At 39.8% G+C, this 22,097-nt stretch overlaps 1 protein-coding gene across 1 annotated transcript in view; it reads left to right on the forward strand.

Moving 5' to 3' along the window:
• The first annotated feature begins 51 nt into the window (after positions 1-51).
• Positions 52-22,097, forward strand: part of LOC124166819 (von Willebrand factor A domain-containing protein 8) — a 120,985-nt gene continuing 98,939 nt past the window's right edge. Inside the window, exons 1-5 of the mRNA XM_046544513.1 lie at positions 52-453; positions 540-620; positions 698-939; positions 1,083-1,250; positions 8,683-8,847. Of these exons, the coding sequence (XP_046400469.1) occupies positions 342-453; positions 540-620; positions 698-939; positions 1,083-1,250; positions 8,683-8,847 (768 nt within the window). The 5' untranslated portion in view covers positions 52-341. The remainder of the gene's footprint in view (positions 454-539; positions 621-697; positions 940-1,082; positions 1,251-8,682; positions 8,848-22,097) is intronic.

Raw genomic sequence — 22,097 nt, forward strand, 5'->3', positions numbered from 1 at the left:
TTTGAAACAAAAACATCCCGAAATGCGGGAGTTTCAATTGTGCATGTGTCGCAACTTTTACTATCGCATGAGAGTTACTCGACGTTTAAATGGGAAAATCGTCGGTTTTTGGAATATATAGTTTATTATGATTTGGTTGTGGAAATCAACTGCTCATTTTCAAACTTATTTACTAAAGGTCACAGTGCGTTCTACTATTAACCATCTCTTGTTATGATGCAACAAAATTTGGCGCTTATTGATATGATCTAGGGAGGATAAATGCAATTAATGTGGGGACGTGATTCAGTGTGAATTTGTAATGATTAAGTGCTTTCATTAGAGGGGCAGGCGTTGTAATAATGGGGTTCAACCTTGTTCAGCGGAGAGTCGGAGTACTCTTGCGTGTCCTTAGCTCTTCGCGTTCCAAGGCATTACGTTTAAACTTTGTGGCGACTCAGCGATACGAATCCAGTAAGTATAATGTGATCACAATGCATCGGACGGACGCCTATACCAAATAACTCGAATGAATGCCTATCATTTTGACGATTTTTTAGGTGATGTGACTGTTTCAATTGGTGACGTTTCGAAAACAGTAAGAAAACCAGACCATCCGCAATATGTCCCCTCCAAGTACTGTAAGTAGAAAGTTAACCGGTGTATTTACTGCACATAGCTACTGAATTGGTCATCTAATACCCTGCCTTGTTCTTAGTGCCCGAAGTATTATCCCAAGAACTTCTGCAACACCTTCATTGGATGCTTCAAAAAGATATCCTTGGTCAAGACATATTCTTAATCGGTCGCCCTGGACCATTAAGAAGAAAGATTACAATGCAATATTTGCAGATGACAAAACGTGAAGTGGAGTACGTATCTCTCTCCAGAGACACCACCGAATCTGATTTAAAACAGCGTCGTGAAATAACCAAAGGCACCTCAAATTATTTTGATCAGGTTAGCATTATTATTTATGCTTATAGGTTTTAACTCTTTCTTGCAATCGAACTCGAATGTAATTCAGCCGCATTTAAGTTCACTTTGTGGTGCTAATGGGTGCTGGTCTTTATAATTATGCCCTTAACGCTTAATTCTTACAGTGTGCTGTGAGAGCTGCTGTGCAGGGAAGGGTTTTAGTCCTGGAAGGAATTGAAAAAGTTGAAAGAAACGTATTACCATTGTTAAATAATCTTTTGGAGAACAGAGAAATGCATCTTGAGGATGGCAGATTTCTCGTCCCTGCTGCTCGATATGATAAACTACTGCAGGTGAGATAGTTTTTACTTGCCGTTTATGGTTTCTTTCCAATATTCTCATATAATATGATGTTGTTCTCTAAATTGATTGTATTTTATGAAATACTCTCCTTGCAGTCGTATATGCAAGGTTTCATGACACATTATCCATTTAATTTTTCTCTCTCAAATCAATCTCTCTCAAATTTGAGGTTCTCAACAAATCTTATGCTATTGACTAGGGGATACTCAGCTCAATGATAAGTTTTATTCAATTTTGCATCATGGCAGGCAGGAATCTTTCAGTAATTAAAGTGATGCATGTAGCAAGTAACTTCCCACATAGCAATGAACCTCTCAGAGACATCTCTCTATGGTATCGAATGTCTCTAATATCACGCATGTCTCAGAGATGTAATCGTGAGACGTTCAGGAATTAAAAAAAACACGTATCTATAAGCCATCAATGCCTTCCATATATGTATTTTTGGTGCATTTCTGCAGTGGTGATTATTAAAATCACGACATTTAATTTGGGTTTCTTATTTTCAAAAGGTCATCCATAAAAAATTTGTCGCTAAAAATGATTGAGATAAGTAGGCCATAACTGTATAATTTGCATTTCATTATTTTTTGCCTACATTTTTAAGCATACCATTGTAAAAACTCTCATGAGGCATCTCAGAGACTTATCTGAGACGTCTCATTAGACATCTCCGAGACAATTTTTTTTTGACATAGTGACATCACAGAGATGTCTCTGAAGCTCTCAGAATGTCTCTGAGACATAACATGTGATATTGGAGAAGTATTTCTGCTATGTGGGTTTGTATGTTTATACCTCACAGATACCCACACAGGTGGATGTATTTTTTACACTGAAGATGAAATTCACCTTGAAAAATTCATTCCCAGAATTGCCTAATAAATATTACAATGTGAATTGCATACTTGATGTAAATTACCTTATGTTATTGGTGTAGAACCTATGACCCCTTACTACAATGCAAGGGGGATTCACTTTCATCCTCTTCATCTATTAAAAACAATGCAAAGGACTTATGGCTTACATTAGACAAGACTAGGATACACATGGCACACTTGCCGCATGTATACAGCACACCATTTACATTTTGATGGTGAATCATTCCCTTTCCCCTCACAATGACATGTGTAGCTAGTGACAACATAATACTGTTGTTCAATTAAATTGGTTTTTATACAATATTTCACTTGAGGCGACTAGCTACCTGCAGGCCTCTTATACCATTTTCCCGAACTGAAGGCGGCTGGGTGGAAAATAGAAAGTAGCCAATGGGAAGCGCTGCCCCTTCCACCTCTCCGTTCCCCTCCATCCCCTTCCCTTTTCCCCTCCGCTCCCGTCCATCTGGTTGACTGGTGTTGCCAGCCTTGGGAGTAACGGTACTTTCGGGGGCAGCAGAACGAGCGCTCAGCGATCTCCCAAAGATTCGGCTTGGCAACACTGCCAGCTGGAGAGCGATGTGCACTCAACGGAGTTCGGAGAGAGACTGCGGGCTCTTGCACACTTTCTCCTGTCGCTCTTCTGTGATTGGCTAGAAGAGTGGGTGGGTTGCGAGCACGCTCAAGGTCAGCCGCCTTCAGTTCAGGAAAATGGTATAGATCTTGAAGATCTAAAACATACCTAAAATGGATTAGGAGAGGAATATTCCTTGTGGATTGGTGTATGTTCAGACATCTACCTCCAATTTAGACTCAATATTTCTAGCATGCACATGATCGTAAAGGTGAATTTTATAAAAAAATGCTTAATATGCATGTAATAATATTCTTATAGTTTTTTGCTAAGCTTAAATAATTTATCCTGCTTAAATTTTTCTCTACTCTTCCTTGTATCCAACTTAGACCATATTTTTTATGAAAACCTCTTCATTTTCTATGAAAGATAATTTTGATCGAATTTTATTGGAGCTGAAAATTCTCACTTTGGGTTTCAAGGCACTCAAAGGAGCCTCCAATTTGCCTTCTCTGGGATGTATCCCGGATTCATCTATTACTTGATCTAAGAAATTGAAAGCAGTCAAAAAAATTTTCCATTTTGCTCCATCAATTTTAACATCATACTGCAATTGCTCCAAAATTGCAAAACCATTTTGCTGACAATCTTTTACACTTTTTCCACAAATTAGGACATCATCCAAGTAACATGATGCCTTTGGCAGACCTTGTCAGTATAGATACCATAAAGAACTGTAAAATGCTGGGTGCTGAAGCCACTCTAGGATGTTGTGAATGTCCCGAAGGATGCGAGAGATAATGACTCTCTAAAGGTTCTTTGCCTCTCTGGGAACAAAACATCAGTCATTATCGGCCAAAGCAACATACATATATCAATCAAATTTTTGTACTACACACTGATAATTTGAGTTTAATTTCTGGACTGCCATGTTGTATATTTTCCTATACTTTTCCTCTGACATTAATTTTATTTCCCTGGACTTAACTTTACTCTGAACTGGCAGGTCTTAAAACTATATTGGGAAATTTGGAGTGGGATCCACTTTGTGGCACAACAGTTACAGCTGCTCCAGTATCAACTTTGAATTTAACGCTGCCTAAGTTTACATTAATATTGACATAGTGGGGCACATTACCTCCTACATTCATCATATTGATCATCTCCTCAATATCCCCTTTCTCCAGCCATTTTGTATTCAACGACTAACACATCCTTGATGTGTGCTCCACTGCATTGAAGATGAAACATTACTACCTCAGTGTGGGGTCGGGAGATGGATTGTGGAGCCGGCTGCAGCGATGATATTGCTTGATGAATGTTGACCATGTGGTCGCCAGCTCTGTTGCGTTCACACTGGAACTGCAGAAACTCCCCTATGCTCGGTCCGCAAATCCAAATACAGTGGAACAGGGATAAATCGAACATCAGGCAACCAGTAAAAAACTTGGAATCATCCAAAACTTCAAATTAAAGAAGTTCTTACCTTAGGGGTCCTAAGGGGAGGGGGGTGCTTGAAAATGACACAAAGTTTTGAAACCATGGTCGGTCGTAGAGTGTTAAATTAAATAGTGTGGAAATTACCATTTGTGTTTTTATCAGGCTGAAATCCATGAATTTTTTTGCCAGGAATAGCACGCGACTGATTAAAAACAGAAAAATATCAGTCTCTTCCTGTTTCAAACTATCACAATTGATTGGAAAATAAAATTGGGAGCCCATTATTCCTCATTTTTGCATTAAAAAAACTGTGAAAAAATTACTTATGCATATGAATGTGAATATTTAAGAAAATAAAAAAAAGTAAAATCAGGGTGGTTGGTTTTGTAATATGTTTATGGTTACCAGTGGTATTCATAAGGTGAAGTAAAAACCATATTCATCATCATCACTGGTCAACAATCCTAGGATTGGTTTGACGCAGCTCTCTACTCAGTTCTCCTATCAGCTAATCTTTTCACACCTACGTATTTCTTCTCTTTCACATCTATCTTTACTTGTTCCATATATTTTGTTCGAGGTCTTCCTTTTCCATTCTTGCCTTCCACTTGTCCTTCAACGATTGTCTTCATCAGGCCATCATGTCTCAAGATGTGGCCTATAAGGTTGTTCCGTCTTCTTATTAAGGTTTTCATGAGGCTTCTCTTCTCTCCTACCCTTCTTAGGACTTCCTCGTTACTAACTCGGTCGATCCATTTGATTTTCATCATTCTTCTGTAGCACCACATTTCAAAGGCCTCTATCTATACCTTTCTCAACAGGGGCAATGGTACTCCAGAATTGCAGATATTTGGAAGGATACTTTGGTCTTCCTTTGTAGTATTGTCTCAGTTTAATGCCTCCCTTTTTGATATTTGTCTTAGTTTTGATTCAAAATTGTTTTTTTTTCTGTGCCAAAAATTTTTTTTTCAAAGGACCTCTACGTATCTGTTCTAAATAGCACGTATTGGTTGCATTATTAGCCGCCAACTTTTGTGAATATTTTTGCATAATACTTTTTCATATGCTATCAATATTTCTAAACATTTTAAGATAAACCAACCTATTACCAGCTGAAATAAAATACATAGACTGTTTTATAACATTTCCCTTGGGTTACAACCATGTTGTGATGAAAAGGCTTGCATATTCCTATGACCCCCAGAGCTGCTCTTGTGGTATTGATTCTCAATTACTTTCAGTACATAGATCATAGATCATATTAGATAGATCGAAGATCAAGTAGGCTGACGAAAGGTGTTCCACATGATGGTGGGGTCAGAATCACTGTTGGAATGGAAGTGGAAAAACACTACCAACTATCTCTTCCCTGTAAACCTGGAGTGCAATCAAGTAAGCCGTGAAAACTCATGGAATGGGGCACGTCTGCAAAGGGTGGGTGTCGCTCACAGCAGTGAGGTTAGCTAGGTCCTAAACCCTTTTACTGCCAGCCCATTTCGGGTAGGGTGTGCGAAGACTGCCAAGGCTATTTTCCGGAATTTGCGAGGGATTTAAAAAATTTCAGCTTTTAATTTTATTTAATGCATCTATATTTTTTCCCAATACTTAAGATATATGTATATCTTATAACCATAGATAGATTATGGGGGTGTACTTAAATTACAGCCGTTGAAAAGGCCACAATCATGAAAAAAGGTCAAATAAGTCGGGCCGATAAATTGGCCCCTGGCAGTTTTTGCTCAACTAGCCAGGGCCGATATATCAGCCCGGTGGCAGTAAAAAGGTTAAGGTCATCAAAATACAAAATCCCTGCAGAGACTAATCCTCAGCAGCAGCATCCAAGAAGGGATGAAAGACGACCAAGGAGATGGAGAAGAAGAAGGGAGCAGTGAATGTTGGGGCATGGAATGTTAGGGCAGTCGGTGAGGGCGGTTGATCTGGAAAATGTAAAAATGGAGAATCTTGGGACTATGCGAAGGATGGTGGGGAGCTAGTAGATAATAGTATCCTGGAGATTGGAGATGGGCAGACTGTATAGGAAGGGTGGGGCTAGATTAAAACAGAAATAGTTTAAGTGACTGAGAAATCTATTGGCTATGCTGACAGTGGAATGAGCCTCGGTGGCGGTGATGTAAAGTCCTCGCCAGCCAAACCGTTTGTTGCGGATTTTTAATCCCGCCTGGGTAGGTGGTCCCTATCCAGGGCATGGATGTTTATGCCTTGCTTTGTTAATTCCTCTGTTGTTAAGGCCTCCATGTGCTGTATATTGGAAGTTGGAAATAAAGAAATAGTGTAGGTCGCCAAGACACCTCTCTTCATCGTCGCCCGGGGATTTATCGGAAAAATCGCACAGAAAAAGGAAAGACCTCATGTCGGCAACAATCATGCTTTATTCTTCCTTCATTCGTGTACACACGCCGACTGCCTAGCATACTCTCCGACTTCTCTCGTTAGCATTCCTGCTCTTAGGTTGAGTGCACGGAAAGATCCCATTCACAGGCTTGCCTTATGGTGTAAGGGCTTGGCTGGTTGGGAACGTGGGAAAAAGAGGAAATGCTGACATTAGAAGGAAAGACGAAGTGAGGCTAGGAATACAATAGTGGATAATGGAGGAAATGATACAAGAAATGTAGGATAGATGGAAGTGGAAGATGGTGGACACAGAGGAGGGCAAAGACATGTATAGGGAAATAAGTAATCAAGTATAGCAAGTAGGGGATCCAGGATAGGAATAAGGGGGGGCTCGATTGGCAGACTGGGATATAACCTCCAGCGGTAGTGGTAGTCTGAGCAAAATTAGCGTATCTATATTTAGCGTGTATCTAGTGTAGTTTGGATAGCCCCTCTCTGGATCTGCCACTGTCAGCGAGAAATATAGAGGGTGAGAGAGGCTTGTCGGAAAAGAGAGTGTAAGGAAATGGAAAAGTCTCAGTGGAAAGGAGAGGTAGGCATGCTGTACACAAAGGTAAAGTTGCTATCGGGCAGCAAAAGAGGGAAAGTCATGTCAATAATTAGGTCTGAAAATGGAAGGATGCTAACTGAACTTAAAGCTTCCGAGTGCATCCACTGGGTTGCGGATGGTGGGTTGACCTCTAAATATAGAGGTTAGCTGCGAGATAAGCAAATTCTCGCGTCGAATAAGCAGTGGTGGACAAAAGTGATGGTGTTCTGAGGTGATATTGGCCTATCCTTGGGTAAGGTAGACCATTTAAATGATAGCAAAACCAGTGAAGATGCTGTGACTTGGCGACTGGGGGTTGCCAACAATAGGGTGGCTTCCTATTTTATTTATTGCTTAGATCAAAAGATTATTACTTCTGGAGTACGTATTTCACGATTTTAGTTTTTTAAATGACGATACCTATTTTTCATGATTAAATGAAAAGTGAAAATTTTCAAGCATCAAAAATGTGATGGCTAAGTATGAATGCTGGGAAAAGCCCATATGATGTCATTCTGGTTCAGGCTGCCGCTGTGTGAGGCTGCCTTGGTGCGAGGCTATGAGCGCCGCTATGATGCAGGCTGCTAGCAGGTAGCAGAGTACCCAGCTAGCAGGTAGTGCTTGGATTAAATAAGGATTATTAATACCCTATCAAACGAAGGGGACTTTCCGACCTGGGTACTGGACCCCAACTAATTACCTACGAAAGCGAAACTTACTAAAATAACTCTTCCTCTTTGGTCTCCTTCAAATGAAGGATTAAGGGTATTTCATCTTTTGATGAAAACTCTTTTTCTTGACTTAAATTTGGGGAAACGATATGGTGGGATGATGAATTCTATTTATTGCTCACCAAAGTTCTCTCTTCGCATTCAGAATCGGTCGCACAATTCTCTTCCAAAACATGATCTAGCCTAATATCAGACTCCATATGGCTAAATTTCTCATTCGGTAGGTTTTCGTCGTCTAACAAATCGTTCTCCAACACATTCGTGATAGAATCATTTAGAGCCATAACAATCAAAATTTAATAATTAAAAAAAATCACATAACCACCTAGCATTGGTCTCTCAGACCCGAGCTAGTAGTTTTTTATTAACCCGTGACAGACGCGCGTACGTCCAACCCCAGCGAGTGGTTGTGGGAACACTGAGGGGGTGAGAGGAATAGGTACAGTCACGAACAAGTCAATACAATACTGGGGTGCCAAAATATTTACGAGTATTTAATTGTCAAGGTTGTGGGACCCATGCTAGGTGGTCAAGAGTTAACTAAAATGTATTCAAATCTAAATTTTGAGTGCGGCATAGGTTTCCCATCATTCCTATTTTAGTCAGACCGTGTGCGCACATTTCCCCTCCTGGGTGAGTCTCACTTATAGAGGTTTCTCACTTGCCCATTCCTCACTTATCGAGGTTTGAATATTATTTTTTGTCTCACTTCTTTATCAAGTGTAAGTTTGTGTTCTTTAAAGATATTTTATGGCTGTTTGTTGAATCAAATAATAGTTCATGTGAAAAATGTAAATCCTGTCTTGCTTTTGTTAAATGTTAAATATTTTCATGGACCTGATAATTTTTTATATTTAGGAACACACCAAAGAAGAATTGGACAGTTGGAAACTAATTCGAGTTGATGATGACTTCCGTGTGATAGCCTTAGGTCTTCCAGTTCCTCAGTATCTTGGAAATCCCTTGGACCCACCTCTTCGATCCAGATTTCAAGCTAGGGATATCAAGGAAAAATCTTTCAAAGTGAGTAATCCAAGTTTAAATTTTTTAAACTTATGGTATGTTCTGCATCAGCTCAACATGTTCGTTTTATGGTAAAACAAATAGAGAAAAAACTTTCTTACGAGTGGGCAATGTGCTCTTAATCCTTAACCTTGAGAATGGTCCTAATTTTGTTAAGTAAGCTACATATTTGTATCAGAGATTTAGGAGATTGATAAGCCCAAATTTTGAAAATTTATGCTTGCATTCAGTCATGGACTCATATTCAACTACACTTCCACGTGATTTCCTCATGATAGATGGGTTCTAAGTGGATCAGTATTGCTTGGTCTTGTCGATTAGGGGGCTGAAAAATGCACTCCTTGTGTCTTTCACTTAGTATTTTTTATTTTTATGTTACATGTGCCATTTTTCTTTTTGTCCTAGCCTTAACAGAATAAGAAAATAATCAAATTATTTATAAGGCTCCGAATAATAAGTAGATTTGGGCATGGAAAGGCAGCATAACTTCTATATGTACTTCAGGAATCCTCATGCCCATTAATTTCTCTTCTACTTTTTTTTTAATGTTTAGCTCTTTAACCCCGTGATTCTTGTGGAAGTGTATGCTTATTACTTTGGCGCATAATTCCATATAATGACGATTTAACCAATTTTTGCATGATTTTGGGACGATGAAATTAGTAGCATTTTGGGGATAAGTCAGGATTTGAAGTAAGGGAAATGTTAGCGAAATTGGATCATGGCCAGGTAAAAAATTGTGGCGATCCAGCGTAAAATCAGAAATCGTGATTGAATGTGTGGAGGATTGTTGTGGTAGAGTAGTGAGGTGGGTGTTTTGTTGCGTCCTGCTTGGACAGGTGGGATTAGTGTTGACTTGGCACTGCTTGATTTTATTTCTCAGAATTTCTCTTCCGCTCAGAAAGACTTAATCCACAAACTTAATATGTTACGAAGGAAATCATACAATGTGTAAAAAACTGCTGGAAAATTAGTCTGGGAGCTGCTGCAGACTCGGAGGCTATGTGCTAGAGTTGTTTGTGCTATCAAGAATGGATATCATTCAGAGCTACACTGAGAAAATCATCCTAGAACATCATCTTTAGTCTGACAGAAATGATAAATGAAAAGAGATATTTTGCTGAATGGATAGGTATAGGAATTCATTTCTCTCCCAAACAATCCAGGACTTAAAGGTGGGACTCAGTAGTCATATTACTGGAATTTTGAAGGAGGCGACTGACAGTTTAGGTCATTTGCGCCATGAGGTAAGGGTAGGTAAGTAAGGGTGTAGAGAAACCCAGTGTCAGTATTAGCCTGCTCTTAACGAAAGGTGCCATGGGGACCACAGCTTAATGTCCCATCTGACAGACGGAGTGTTGTCCTTGAAATGTCCTCCTCCCTACATTCAAGCAGGGATTGTGGGCAGTCTCTGAAAATTCTTTCCCACCGCCGGGATTTGAACCTGAGCCCATGGGGTGGGAAGCCAACACTCTAGCAACCACATCAGCCGCCGATTCCCCGTCAAATTACTCCAATGTACACCTCCTTTTCTTCTTTTTTCCTTCATGAAGGGCAATTGTCCTAACATCCCAGACACACACCTACTGGGGCAGCTTGCAGAGTAATATGTAGATGTATACCGTGCTGCATTTTTTTTTGTAAATCCATTAATTTGACTACTTTGCCTTTGATATAAAGTTAATAAAATTTTCAATATTTGGACTGGAAATCAGGGATAATGCAATTGGAAAGTTATTATAAACACTGTTTAAGCAATTGGAAATTTTACAAAAATATTTTTTTAATGGAGAGAGTGGTGCAAAAGTGGAAACCCTGATTTAAACTATGTTATAATTAGCTTGTTTTCTAATGGAATTTTTCTAAATTCATGAAAAATACTCACTAAGATTCTACCCTTTATAACTGATTTTGGTTTTTTGCTAAATTTATCGTTCTTTTCGTAAAAATAATCGTTAATTATAAATTGACACTTTGATTAGATTTTCATAATGTGTGCTGGTAACATGGAAACATTTGTATTTTACTGATAATACTACATCAGAGTGAAGTATCAAATCATCTACTTATTATTCATAGAAAAATCAATGCAAAGGCTTAAAAAATAACAATTTTCAATCAAATGTTTACTTGCGAAAGTGAAAAATGTAGTTCTCATTTTCACAACTGGCGCACGAAGTATGTTCTTCTTTTCTCTAAAGGAAACAATTGCTTTTATCATAGATTGGACATCCTTATTTTCCCATTTACACTTGGGCTTGGGGCCAATAATCTTCATTGGCTTCTGAAACTGGCGAAAAGTTGATGCAGTAGACAGAACACATTTAGGGGACGGAAATGTGGAAACGTTTCCACATTTACCCCAGTGTTGTGCTTCCACATTACCAGCATCGGCGTATTGAACTATGAAGCTAAACTATGCTACATTTCCAGCTAGTAGATTATTAAATTACACCAGATTGTAGCATGTTTAATACTTAACAATAACTTATATAGCACTAAGAAATAGCTTGGTGGACTAGGTGATTAAATTAAACTTAAAAACTTACCTCAAAAGTTTTATGGGTGAAGAGAAACTTGGAACAAGTATTTCAGAGACAATAAACCATGAGTTGACTGTCACTGCTCCTAAAGGCTTACTAAAGAAGCAGGCTAAGAAGTTGATGCGGTCACCGCTAGCCTACAGTACCTCCCAAGCCTTAAAGGTTATGGTTCCACATTACCAACATTCCGCATTTGCACCAGTCCCTCTACCCATTATATTTAGTGTGCCAAATCCATTCTGAGGGTCTGTTTGCTGTATTTTAATTTCTGACTGGTCTCAGCTTGAAATGGTATTGTTGGGAGAGATTTTGCAGTTATTTTTTGAACCCTGCTGTTATCCTGTGTGGGGGGAAGTTCAAGTACAGTAATTTGCTTAAGAATAGGGCCTTTCCTATTGGGGTTTCATTCAGAGTAGGCCAACACAAACCCTAGTTGTCTCCTTTTTTCTTTCTTCAATGGTACTGATGGAATTAATTCTGTCTCCTTCATAGTTATACAGAAAGGGGTAGACAGGAGTTCAAATCCCCCAAAATATTTCAGAGACACATTAGTCGGGTAGTTGGCAGAAGCAACATTAGTGGAAGCGTATGTGATAAAAGAGAGAATAATGCGGGTGTCATCAAATCTCAAATTCTATCACTATCGAAAGGAAAATAAAATTGGTGAACGAGGCCATTATTCTTCGTAATTGGTTCCAAAATAGATGAGAATATTTAATAAAATTACTTTCTTGAGCCCTTAATGCTTTGGATCGCGGCGAGACTCCAGGGAGTTAGGATGCGGTTCGGGACCAGGCAGGAGTGCGTCTCTGAGGCTGGTCGAAGGTGCGACCCATGGCCCTATAAAAAAAAGAGAGGAGGGATATATATATAGAGAGGAGGGATTCGGCAAAAAGGCGCTGCACTTGTTCCGACCCGATCAACCGACACGACCGAACTCCCCGACCGTCCCAGTCGGGGCCAGCTCACCCACATTTTTCTGAAGGTTCACCCACATGAATTTACACCGAGAATTGGATGCAAATGATTTCCGAAATTATTTGAGGATGGACGAAGTGTGTTTCATGGAGTCGCTCGGCAAGATCAAACCTCGAATTGATTGCAAAAATAGCCGATAACGGCACACACGTTGCGACGCCTCAGAAATGGGGTAGGGCGGTTGAATGGTAAGGCGCTACACACGTTGCGACCAAACCACCCAACTTTCGGGACCAACCGCGTTTGCACCGACGGTTGGTGGGTGTGTAGGCCTGTCGCCCGACGAAAACAGTCAGACCCGACGCACAGTGGGGCCAAACCCCACTTTAAGTGGACAAAAGTCCAAAAATGAAAGTTTGACATGGGTTAAAAAAAAAATATTATGTTGGAAATAGGATGTTTGAACTGCATAACAGTGTATTTCACGGGTTGGTATGTGTGCACCTTCGCGTAGACATAAGTGTCAAAGTTAGAGGAAAGCGAAGAACTGGTCCCGGAGTCGCAGACGCCTAAATGGATGGTCGATTTTGAACCATGATTAGAGTACAATGGCCCTTTTGATTTTATTTTTTTTAACTTGCAATCAATTGGAATAAGTATGGAAAATATGCATTTGCTTTTACTATTTATATTTTGGAGAAAATAGGCGTGGAGAAATTAATTATCATGAATGGGACGTCATTGATTTTTCACGATGAAAAGTTTTATTTAATTAGAGAAAAGTTATATAATCAAATGGAATCGTAACGTGATTTTTAGATATATCATTAATTGAAGAATGAGCTAAATAACGTAAAAGAATTCAACTGCCATCGAGTTGCAAAAAGAGTTTTATGATAAAAGATTAGCTATGCATGGCAAGCCGAAAGGGAATCCATCCGGCCGCTATGGCCGCATAGCTACGGGTAAACTATAATATAAACAGTGTCCATTAAGATATTATTATTTTGTAATAAATCAAATTTGCATGCATTATATATTTTACAAGCGGTGAGGTTTTGTACAAAGGGCTGAGATTTTTGAAATGTAGAGAGGCCATTCCCGAGGCTCCCACCCTGTCGTTAATGAAGTGCTCGAAAAGGTTATTTCCGTTCAACTGAGGTGTACTTATTTGATTCCGGAATGCCAATTTAGTACTTTTTCACCCTCTACGCAAGATAAACCATATTCTATTGTATTTTATTTTTGAAAGTTAAAACTACCTCTTCAATGCAGTATTTTCTTTCTTTGTGTATTGGAAAGTGGTACATGCAAACTTAAGAGGAAATCTTTATTTTTCTATTAAGCATGAAGGTTTTTTCAAAGATATTGCTAAAATAATTTTGCAAATTTTATATCAGATCTTTTCTGACCACTAGGATTATTGACGTAAACTTTTTTTTTTATTATTACAAATAATTATATATAATATATCTTTACAACTAATCAAGTTACTTTTAAAATTTTAAAAGTAATAAAATTGAAAAAAAAATAAAAACGAAAATATTCATAACTTAATATTGTATTTCATTAAAGCGGTCTCTAAAACATGAACATGAATATTTTAGGGTTGTTAGTAAAGGTTTTTGGCTTTTGTCCGTCTAAAGTGGGGTTTGGCCCCACTGTGCGACGGTCGGGCGGTTGGTCCTGTCAGGTACCATCCAACCGCCGACCGCCCTACCCCGATTTCTGAGGCGTCTGTACCGTTATCGGCTATTTTTTCTGTCAACTTGAGGTTTGATCTTGCCGAGAAACTCCACGAAACACACTTCGCCCATCCTCCAACAATTTCGAAAATCATTTCCATCCAATTCTCGAAGTAAATTCATGTGGGTGAAACTTCAAGCAGCAACTTTTTCGCCCATACTCTTATTTTTTTATGCCATCAATGAGAACCTAACTGGCTAAAGCCAAACCCAATTTTTTGATTTTTCGAAAAAAATGCGGAGCCATTTGCCAACACAAGCCGAAACCAACTTCACTCCACGCGATCACGTTGTGTACTGCGGAATATTTGTTAAGTTTGTTGGGTCGGGTGGATTGGTTTGGACGTCTGTGGAGCTGACCCCGACAGGGATGGTCGGGGAGTTCGGTCGTGTCGGGTGATCGGGTCGGAACGTGTGTAGCGCCTTTAAACCGCCCGACCGTCGGGCGCTAAAGGCGCTCACCCTAATGACCCACGGTCGAGGGGTAGTCCGGGAGTGTAGTCGGATTGTCGACCCTCTGCTCCGGAAGACGGGGAAAACCGGGAAGGCAGTTCGCCTTCTCGCGGATCTGTCCGCATTACACGAGGTGTGTTCAGGAATAATCGGGTATAATAATATTACTATTGTCACCTTCAAAATAGTCCCCATTAAATTAGATGTCCATGACTATTCCTTGCTCTTTTCCAAGTTTTCATCGGTTGTTGATGTGCTGAAGATTCCGGGGCGTTCGTCATCTTCATCGTCTTCACGGCCATCTTGGAAACGCTTATAGCACTCGTAAATTCTTGTTTCAATCACACCAGACTCACTATAGGTTTTTTTTAGCATTCCATTCACTCTGTTACACATTAGTTGTGGATAATATTTGCCATAGGAGGATTCAGGGGGGGGGGGGCACCTGCCCCCCCAGACGCTTAAAAATATACAAAAAGATTTATACGCTTATCATTACGTTCGTTTTATTTAAGGCCGCTATACACGGTGAATGATCATGCGAATGATCATGCTGAATGATCACGAGAATGAAATCGTTCGCCGTGTTTAACGGAGAAATTCGCGAATGAACCGTCATGCGCATGATCATGCAGTGAAAATTGGAGCATGTTCTATTTTGGTCGCATGCTCCTGTGAATGATCATGTGATCATTCAGCATGATCATTTGTATGATCATTCGCCGTGTATAACGGCCTTCAGTGTATTACGGAGCCTCGATCATTTAATTTCATAATAATAACTTTCACATAAAATAAAGAGAATATTACGTACAGTAATTGTTTTATCTTGTTTTTAATCTCAAGTATGAGAAGATAGTTTGCCTGGCAGACCCTAGTGTCCCCCCAGAAAAATATTCTGGAGCCGTCCCTGATCTTTGTTTTGCAATCATTCTTTGATCCATTTTTTTAGCAAACGAAAATCGCCGAGGTCATAAAAACCTTAATGGCTGCCACAGACAAAGTAAGCAATGAATACAGATGAAACTTTTATCATACTTCAGGAGCAAGTATACCAATATAATTATAAAATTTGACAATCGGACTCAGAACCCGTGAAGTTGAAAAATTCCCGTTATTTTCTGATAACGTCCAGGATGACATTCCTGAGGATAAAAGGGCGCCGGTGTCACAACTGGAGATTACGCGGTCGTTGACGTTTCTAAAGAGAGCTGATAATTGGTTGCGGTAGGGGTTGGGTGAGTGGGCATTTCCTTGCTTGTCAAAGTGTAGTCATCTTTGGGAGAGTTAAGCGGTAATAGGTTTCCCTAGTAGCACACGTTAGTGAGCTTTCTAGAAGCCCTCACTACTAATTCATAAGTGTGTCTGGAAATGAACCCCACCACTGAAATTTCCATCTCCTCTACAAAAACATTTCCTACTGAATTCCTTCTTCGTCTATGGCCCTGGCTTCCGCCATTGAATTAACCAACCGCCGCGCTAATAGAATTCCTATGAAGTAGCCTTAGCAAACTGTGGTGAACCTATGGGGATAGAAGTTGTGGTGTGCCCACTATCAATAATGTATTCAAGAATGCGTCGTGACTGGCAGGCAGCTACTTCAAAGGGTGGGAGGGTTGAAAGGTTCTATTGGAAGCAGTTAACTGAAGGCAGGGGTGAGGTGCGGCGTTAATGGAATGAGATCTGGCCAGCATTGAAGTTTCAATTTGGTTCTCCCGGAAAGAGCGGAGCGCCCGTCTTCCAAAATAGAAATAACTAGGTTTTATTGTTCTGTATCACGCCAACACGTTCCGATTGCCTGCAGATTTTGGAGTGGGAACTGCGTTGAAGTGCTAGGACCCCTCCTTATGGCCTGAAAGTGTTTTTCCGTCCCACGGAAGTAAGGAGGGAAATTTCAGTGAGTGGCTGTACTCGGGCCTCTTAATCGCGTTCCGACGTGAATTTTGACCGCAGCCGCGCAAACATAATATTATCCGTGGTTTTCTTCTAAGCCAGCGGTTCCCAATCTTTTTTTCCTCCCGTGCCGTCTATATGTATATTATTAATATTTTACCCCCAAAAATTTAGCGGCCACATTTTTGACATAATTTCACAAAGGGTAGGTGACACATTTTGTTATAAATGATTGTATAAATAAAAATTATATTTTAAATTCCCCATATAATATGTAAAAATATTTCCTGGTTAAGAGATACATAGTTCCTGGCGTCCGCCATTACCGATTATTTCATTAAGCGAATTAGGATGGGAGCCGTTGGAGACTCGGAGGCTGCGCGCTAGGCTTAGATTGCTTGAACAATTGAGAATGGATATCTTTAAGAGCGACACAGAGAACATAATATTAGAGCCATACTATATTTCCAGGTCCGATAGAAGCGATAAATTAAGAGAGATGTTTTGCCGAACGGATAGATATGGGAATTCGTTTTTCCCCCGAACCATAAAGGACTTTAATAAACGCTAGTCCCAACCTCGTTAGAGCACTTCATTTTTTTTAGCTGTAAACGGCTGGTGTCCTTACACCCCCTGCTACACGCCTTTTAGGCGGCTTGCGGGGTATTATGTAGATGTAGATTTTTGGCGTACCCTCGATTGGTTCGTCGTGTACCCCCAAGGGGTACGCGTACCGCCGGTTTGTAACTGCTGTTCTAAGCTGTTTTTCCAAGTTCAGGGTAGAAGTATTATTACTGACAATGTGCCAAAGTTGATGAAAAAATGTTATTTCCATGCTCGAACAACAATCCTTCTATTACAAACACTTTTAACTGCTTAGCGCCGATGAAGAAAACTTAACCGCTGATACCTATTAATAAAATTAAAACCTAAAACATTTCCTCACTCCTCATGAATATTTCTCCGTCCATTAAAATCCGTTAGAGATGGATGTTAAATGTTATCGTTAAAAGAAAGAATGTATGGTGTTGAGTCAAGTGTCGTTTTAATTATTATCAGCATAAATTGAGAATCCAATCGCTTCCCCTGGCGTCGCGTTGCATCGACGTTGGATATTTATCATTATTTCGGCGTCAGACATGATGGCCAGATGAAAGCAATCGTAGGAGGACAGGTGGAACGGAAGAAGGGCAAGGGACGGCAAGGGATGAGTTACATAGGACAGGTTATAAAGTATGTTAAAGGAAGAAATACATCGCTATGAAAAGGCTTTCGGATAGGAGAGAGTAATAGAGAGCTGCGTCAAACTAGTGATGAGCGGAACTGTGATTTTTGGTTCACTTCGTTACCTGTGACTGCTACTCATCAGTAACGGTGATTCTTAACTGTGATTGCGATCACTGAGATGAATCACTCTTAAAAGTCATCGGCGATTTGTGGCGCTGCTAATCCTGCTACTTTGTCCAATTCCAAGGAATGAGCTCTCCTCAATAAGAACAAATAAACTTATGGAAAATTGTAAAATTAGGCAAAATATTTTTTTTGAGGGAAAATCTAATTCCGAGTTTATATTACAATAATTAAGTAAATTTGATGTGGTAAAAGAATTGATAAGAGGCAATAATTTTTTATACATATTTATAATTAAACCATCATAATTCAAAGCTGTAGCTGTATATTTCGCACAGAATGTCTTATTTATCATAAAAGATGAATAAGACATCCTTATTTTACTGTTGGTAGCATCATGGTAGCTGCCGAAGCTAACGTCACCGTATTCACAGTCGCAGTGATTTCGAGTATTTGGTGATTTAGTCACCGGCAGTGATCGGCTACTTCTCTTCAATCACAGGTGGCGATATATCGCATATCACTTGGTAGCAGCCAGAGCTATCTTCACCGAATCCAGTGATTGAATCACCGATCACAGTGATTTCGAATATTGAATCACCGACAGTGTCTGCTACTTTTCAGTAACGGTGATTCAATCACAGTTAGCGATATATCGCTCATCACTACGTCAAACCAATCATAGGATTGTTGACTTATCATGATGATTTCGGCGTCGAAGGAAATGGAGGAACGAGTGCTCGCCCCGACTGAAAAATCAATTCCCGATTAAAAGCCATCTTACTCTTCTCATGTGTGGTGTGCCCCTTGTCTGCTAGTAGTCAACCATAATTACGTAAAATAGCAGCAGCTAACGTCATCTTAATCAAAAACCTCGGGTAATGATTCTCCTACTTAGCGGTATGAATTCTGGTATATAATTTCGTATTGCATTAAAAGTTTGAATGAGCTGTACCAAATGATTACGAAAAAAGATTTCGCCCGAGGCTGAGGTTTCATGAATCACTTAGATTGAAAATATTGTTAAGTATAAATTGTGAATTGTAAAAATACCGGAAATTTCTTATAAATTTCACAGTTTAGAGTATGAAGTAAAAGTACTTGGCACTTTTCCACATAAATAACTAAGTTAAACATTTGAATCATTTTTGAATAAATATTTACGTGGAATAGTGCAAAGTATCTTTGCTTCATATCCCAAGGTGGACGTGTACAAAGTATCAGTCTCCGCCATTCATTTCATAGTTAAAGTTTTTTTTTTACGAACCATTGAAGCTTAAGTGCTTGTTAAAAATGTTAGTATAACTACTGTCTCTATGAAAACACTTTTATCACTCCAAAACCCAAGTTTATCGTTAGTGTGTGTCGATTAGTGAATTTCTCGCCGTTCTCTTCGGCTTGAAGCCCATTGCCTCGCACCTCTACTCACCCCTCCGCCAAAACCAAGCCCATTCTATAGCTGGAACAATCCGAGCGGGGATAAGAGGTTTTAGACTCCGGATTCCATTAATTTCCCACCGCCCACGCAATCGGAAATTGCCTCAGGTGGGCGAATGCGGTCAGGCGGGTTTGCGGGCGGCCCAGAGCTCACGCATAGAGTAGCAAAGAATTCAATATTCAACTCCATCACCTCGAGTGGTCCCACATTAAAATTAACGAAATGTTGTGCAGATCCTGGGAAACCTGTAAGTGCGAAAAAAGCGGCAATAACTATAACTACTCCAGATTGGTGTAGCCTAACTTATAAGCAATATAAGATATGGTTATTGCCGCTTGCGCAGCACCTTATTTTCGCACTTAAAAAATCGCTTATCCCGTTCCGCCCCGGGTTCCGCTCCATATAAACGAGGATGTCTCTCTGTCTGACCACTATGGGTTTCCACACGGCTTGATGGATTGTGACCCAAGTGAGTACATAGGTGAATCTTATTCTTCCAAACCCTGTAGTGCTACTTTTGGTGGCGTCCGACGCGTCTTTTGCGTCGTTATCTCATTACCGTTTGTTACGTCACGTCTTATAACTTCTGTGGTTGGACATCCTGACGGTTAGGCATACCTCTTGACTCGCTCAAAGCAGAAACATTAAAATTCTGCATGATCATGAAATCCAAGCTCCACGTTTCCCACTTCTTTGGGTACTATCTTTCCCGAGCAACGCCGGGTGGCCTGATAGTACTGCTAGTATAATGAATGGATTTAAGTAGTATATTTTTTGTCCCCCGCTCTAGAGTTTTAATGTGTTAAAGTTAACTGCTGTTATCGTAACGAGTGATTTTTAATGCACTGAGTGATTAAAAAGTGATACGAGTGATTTTTAATATTCGTTTGGAATGAAGACATGGTGTAGGTTTGATTTTTATTGTTAAGAATCATCTTTTAAGTTTGCTTCATCGGCGCTGAGCAGTTAAATGTGTTTTGTGGTCGAAGAATTGCTGTTCTAATTCGGAAATCACATTTTTTTCATTAACTTTGGCTCATTGTCAGTAAATGGTACCTCTACCCTGCGCTTGAAAAAAAGTGCTTAGAAGTAAACCATGGGTAATGTTACGATTATGTGGTCAAAGTATTAGGTGCAAAATTGGAGAAAAAGGATTAATGTCACAATCCATTTGAATATTTTTTATCTGTTAATTTTACGCGTGCAACATTCTGAGCGACGTGTTTCCATCATATGTAATTCTTGAGATAATTTAATATCTAGGAGGGCGTTTGTGATCTTTCCTTATGACCTTCTTGATCTATCTTTTCTGCTAAGGAGCGCCATGTCCCTTTCTAAGGTGCTTAAGGTATTCATCTAAGGACCTAGTTCACTCTTTCATCCTGTCCAAGACTCGAAACATGCTCCTACCTAATGCTGCCTTTCGTATTATACTCTTTGAGACATTCTCATTTCCAACTTGTTATCCCTGATTTTGTCTCAAACTTTTCAAGACTCCCTCTTCCCTTTCCTCTGATACAGCGTTCACGTATCGTGGAGTTTTCAGCGAACATCATGATTGAAAGTAGGTAGAATGAACATTTCTTTTCCTTGAATATTCTTTGAGATGTGCGGAAATCGCAAGATCTCTCTGACTCTGGGGAAAATCAAATGACTTTCAGTTGAAAGGTTTTTGCTTTTTATATTTCCGTCATATATATAGACACAGGCGACTTAATCTGCAGCAGTTTCTGCGCAGTTCTTTCGGGCAAGTGCCGCGTTTCTTTGTGAGGTGAAAAAGTCTCTCCTCGGTTGGGTAGAAATCGGTGTAATCCGACTTATTGTCAGTGGTGAAATCTAATTTGTGAAAAAAATTTACTTCTGGAAAATTACCTTCCACAGAAGCAGAATACGTTTGGCGTTATTTATCTTGAAATATTTGCTAGGCCACGACTAGAATTTGTGAAAAATCGTGACTTCATTATGTAACAAAAAGTTATTTTGGCGCTCGGGATGTGGGTATTCAGGGACGAAATCTTCAGTACGAACGATCTTACGGTGACTAATGTCGGCTCTCATTCTTTAAGAGTAATTTTCTTAAATTCATTTTTGTTAAGTTTTTTTTTTTGACGCTCGGTATATGGCTATTCAGGGGCGAAATCTTTTGCGCATGCGATCTTACGGTGGCTAATGACGGCTTAAGTGGCCCGAGTCCATTCGTGAAAGCCGGCCGCGAACAATAATGAAAACAGCTCAATCGCTTGGAGTTGTTAACAGGTAAGGATGGCGCTTAACGAGTGGGTGCGCGCAGCTGTTCCACGTCCAAGGGCGTTCTCACGCCGCGAGCTCCGAAAGCAAACAGCGGGGAAGCTCTTACCCTCGAAATGGGAATCCATTAACCCGTCATCGCTGGCTCATACTCCTCAAGTTTCCAACGGAAAACTTCAAGGACAAATTGGGGAGATCACTAAAAAGGGTAACTTATAGAATCATTTAGCGATTCGACACTCTTTAACACTAACAGTGCTAGTCCGTTATATCGAATCCCTCACTCGATTGTTGGGCATTTTTCCCTAATTTTAGAAATTTTTAGTAATTTAACTACAGTACGCATAAACGTATAAAATCGTTTCAGGCTTAACTTGGTGTAAGTGCGATATATCCATGATAAAAACCACAAATTGTAATTTCCACCTTTTCAATACAACACTCAACTACCGACCTTGGTTTAGTCATTCCATGCCATTGTCAAGGATGGCTTTCGAAACCATGGTCGGCAGTTGAACTTTTATGTCAAAGCGTGGAAATAACCATTTCTAGATTTTTATCATGGATAGTACACAAAAAGTTGAAATAGAAACTACCACATCTAAGACTCAACCTTAAGAATATTTTCTATGCACTAACTCCTCTAAAGAACAATTCTACGCA

Source organism: Ischnura elegans, chromosome 10, assembly GCF_921293095.1.
Source record: "Ischnura elegans chromosome 10, ioIscEleg1.1, whole genome shotgun sequence".
Classification (NCBI taxonomy): Eukaryota; Metazoa; Arthropoda; class Insecta; order Odonata; family Coenagrionidae; genus Ischnura; species Ischnura elegans.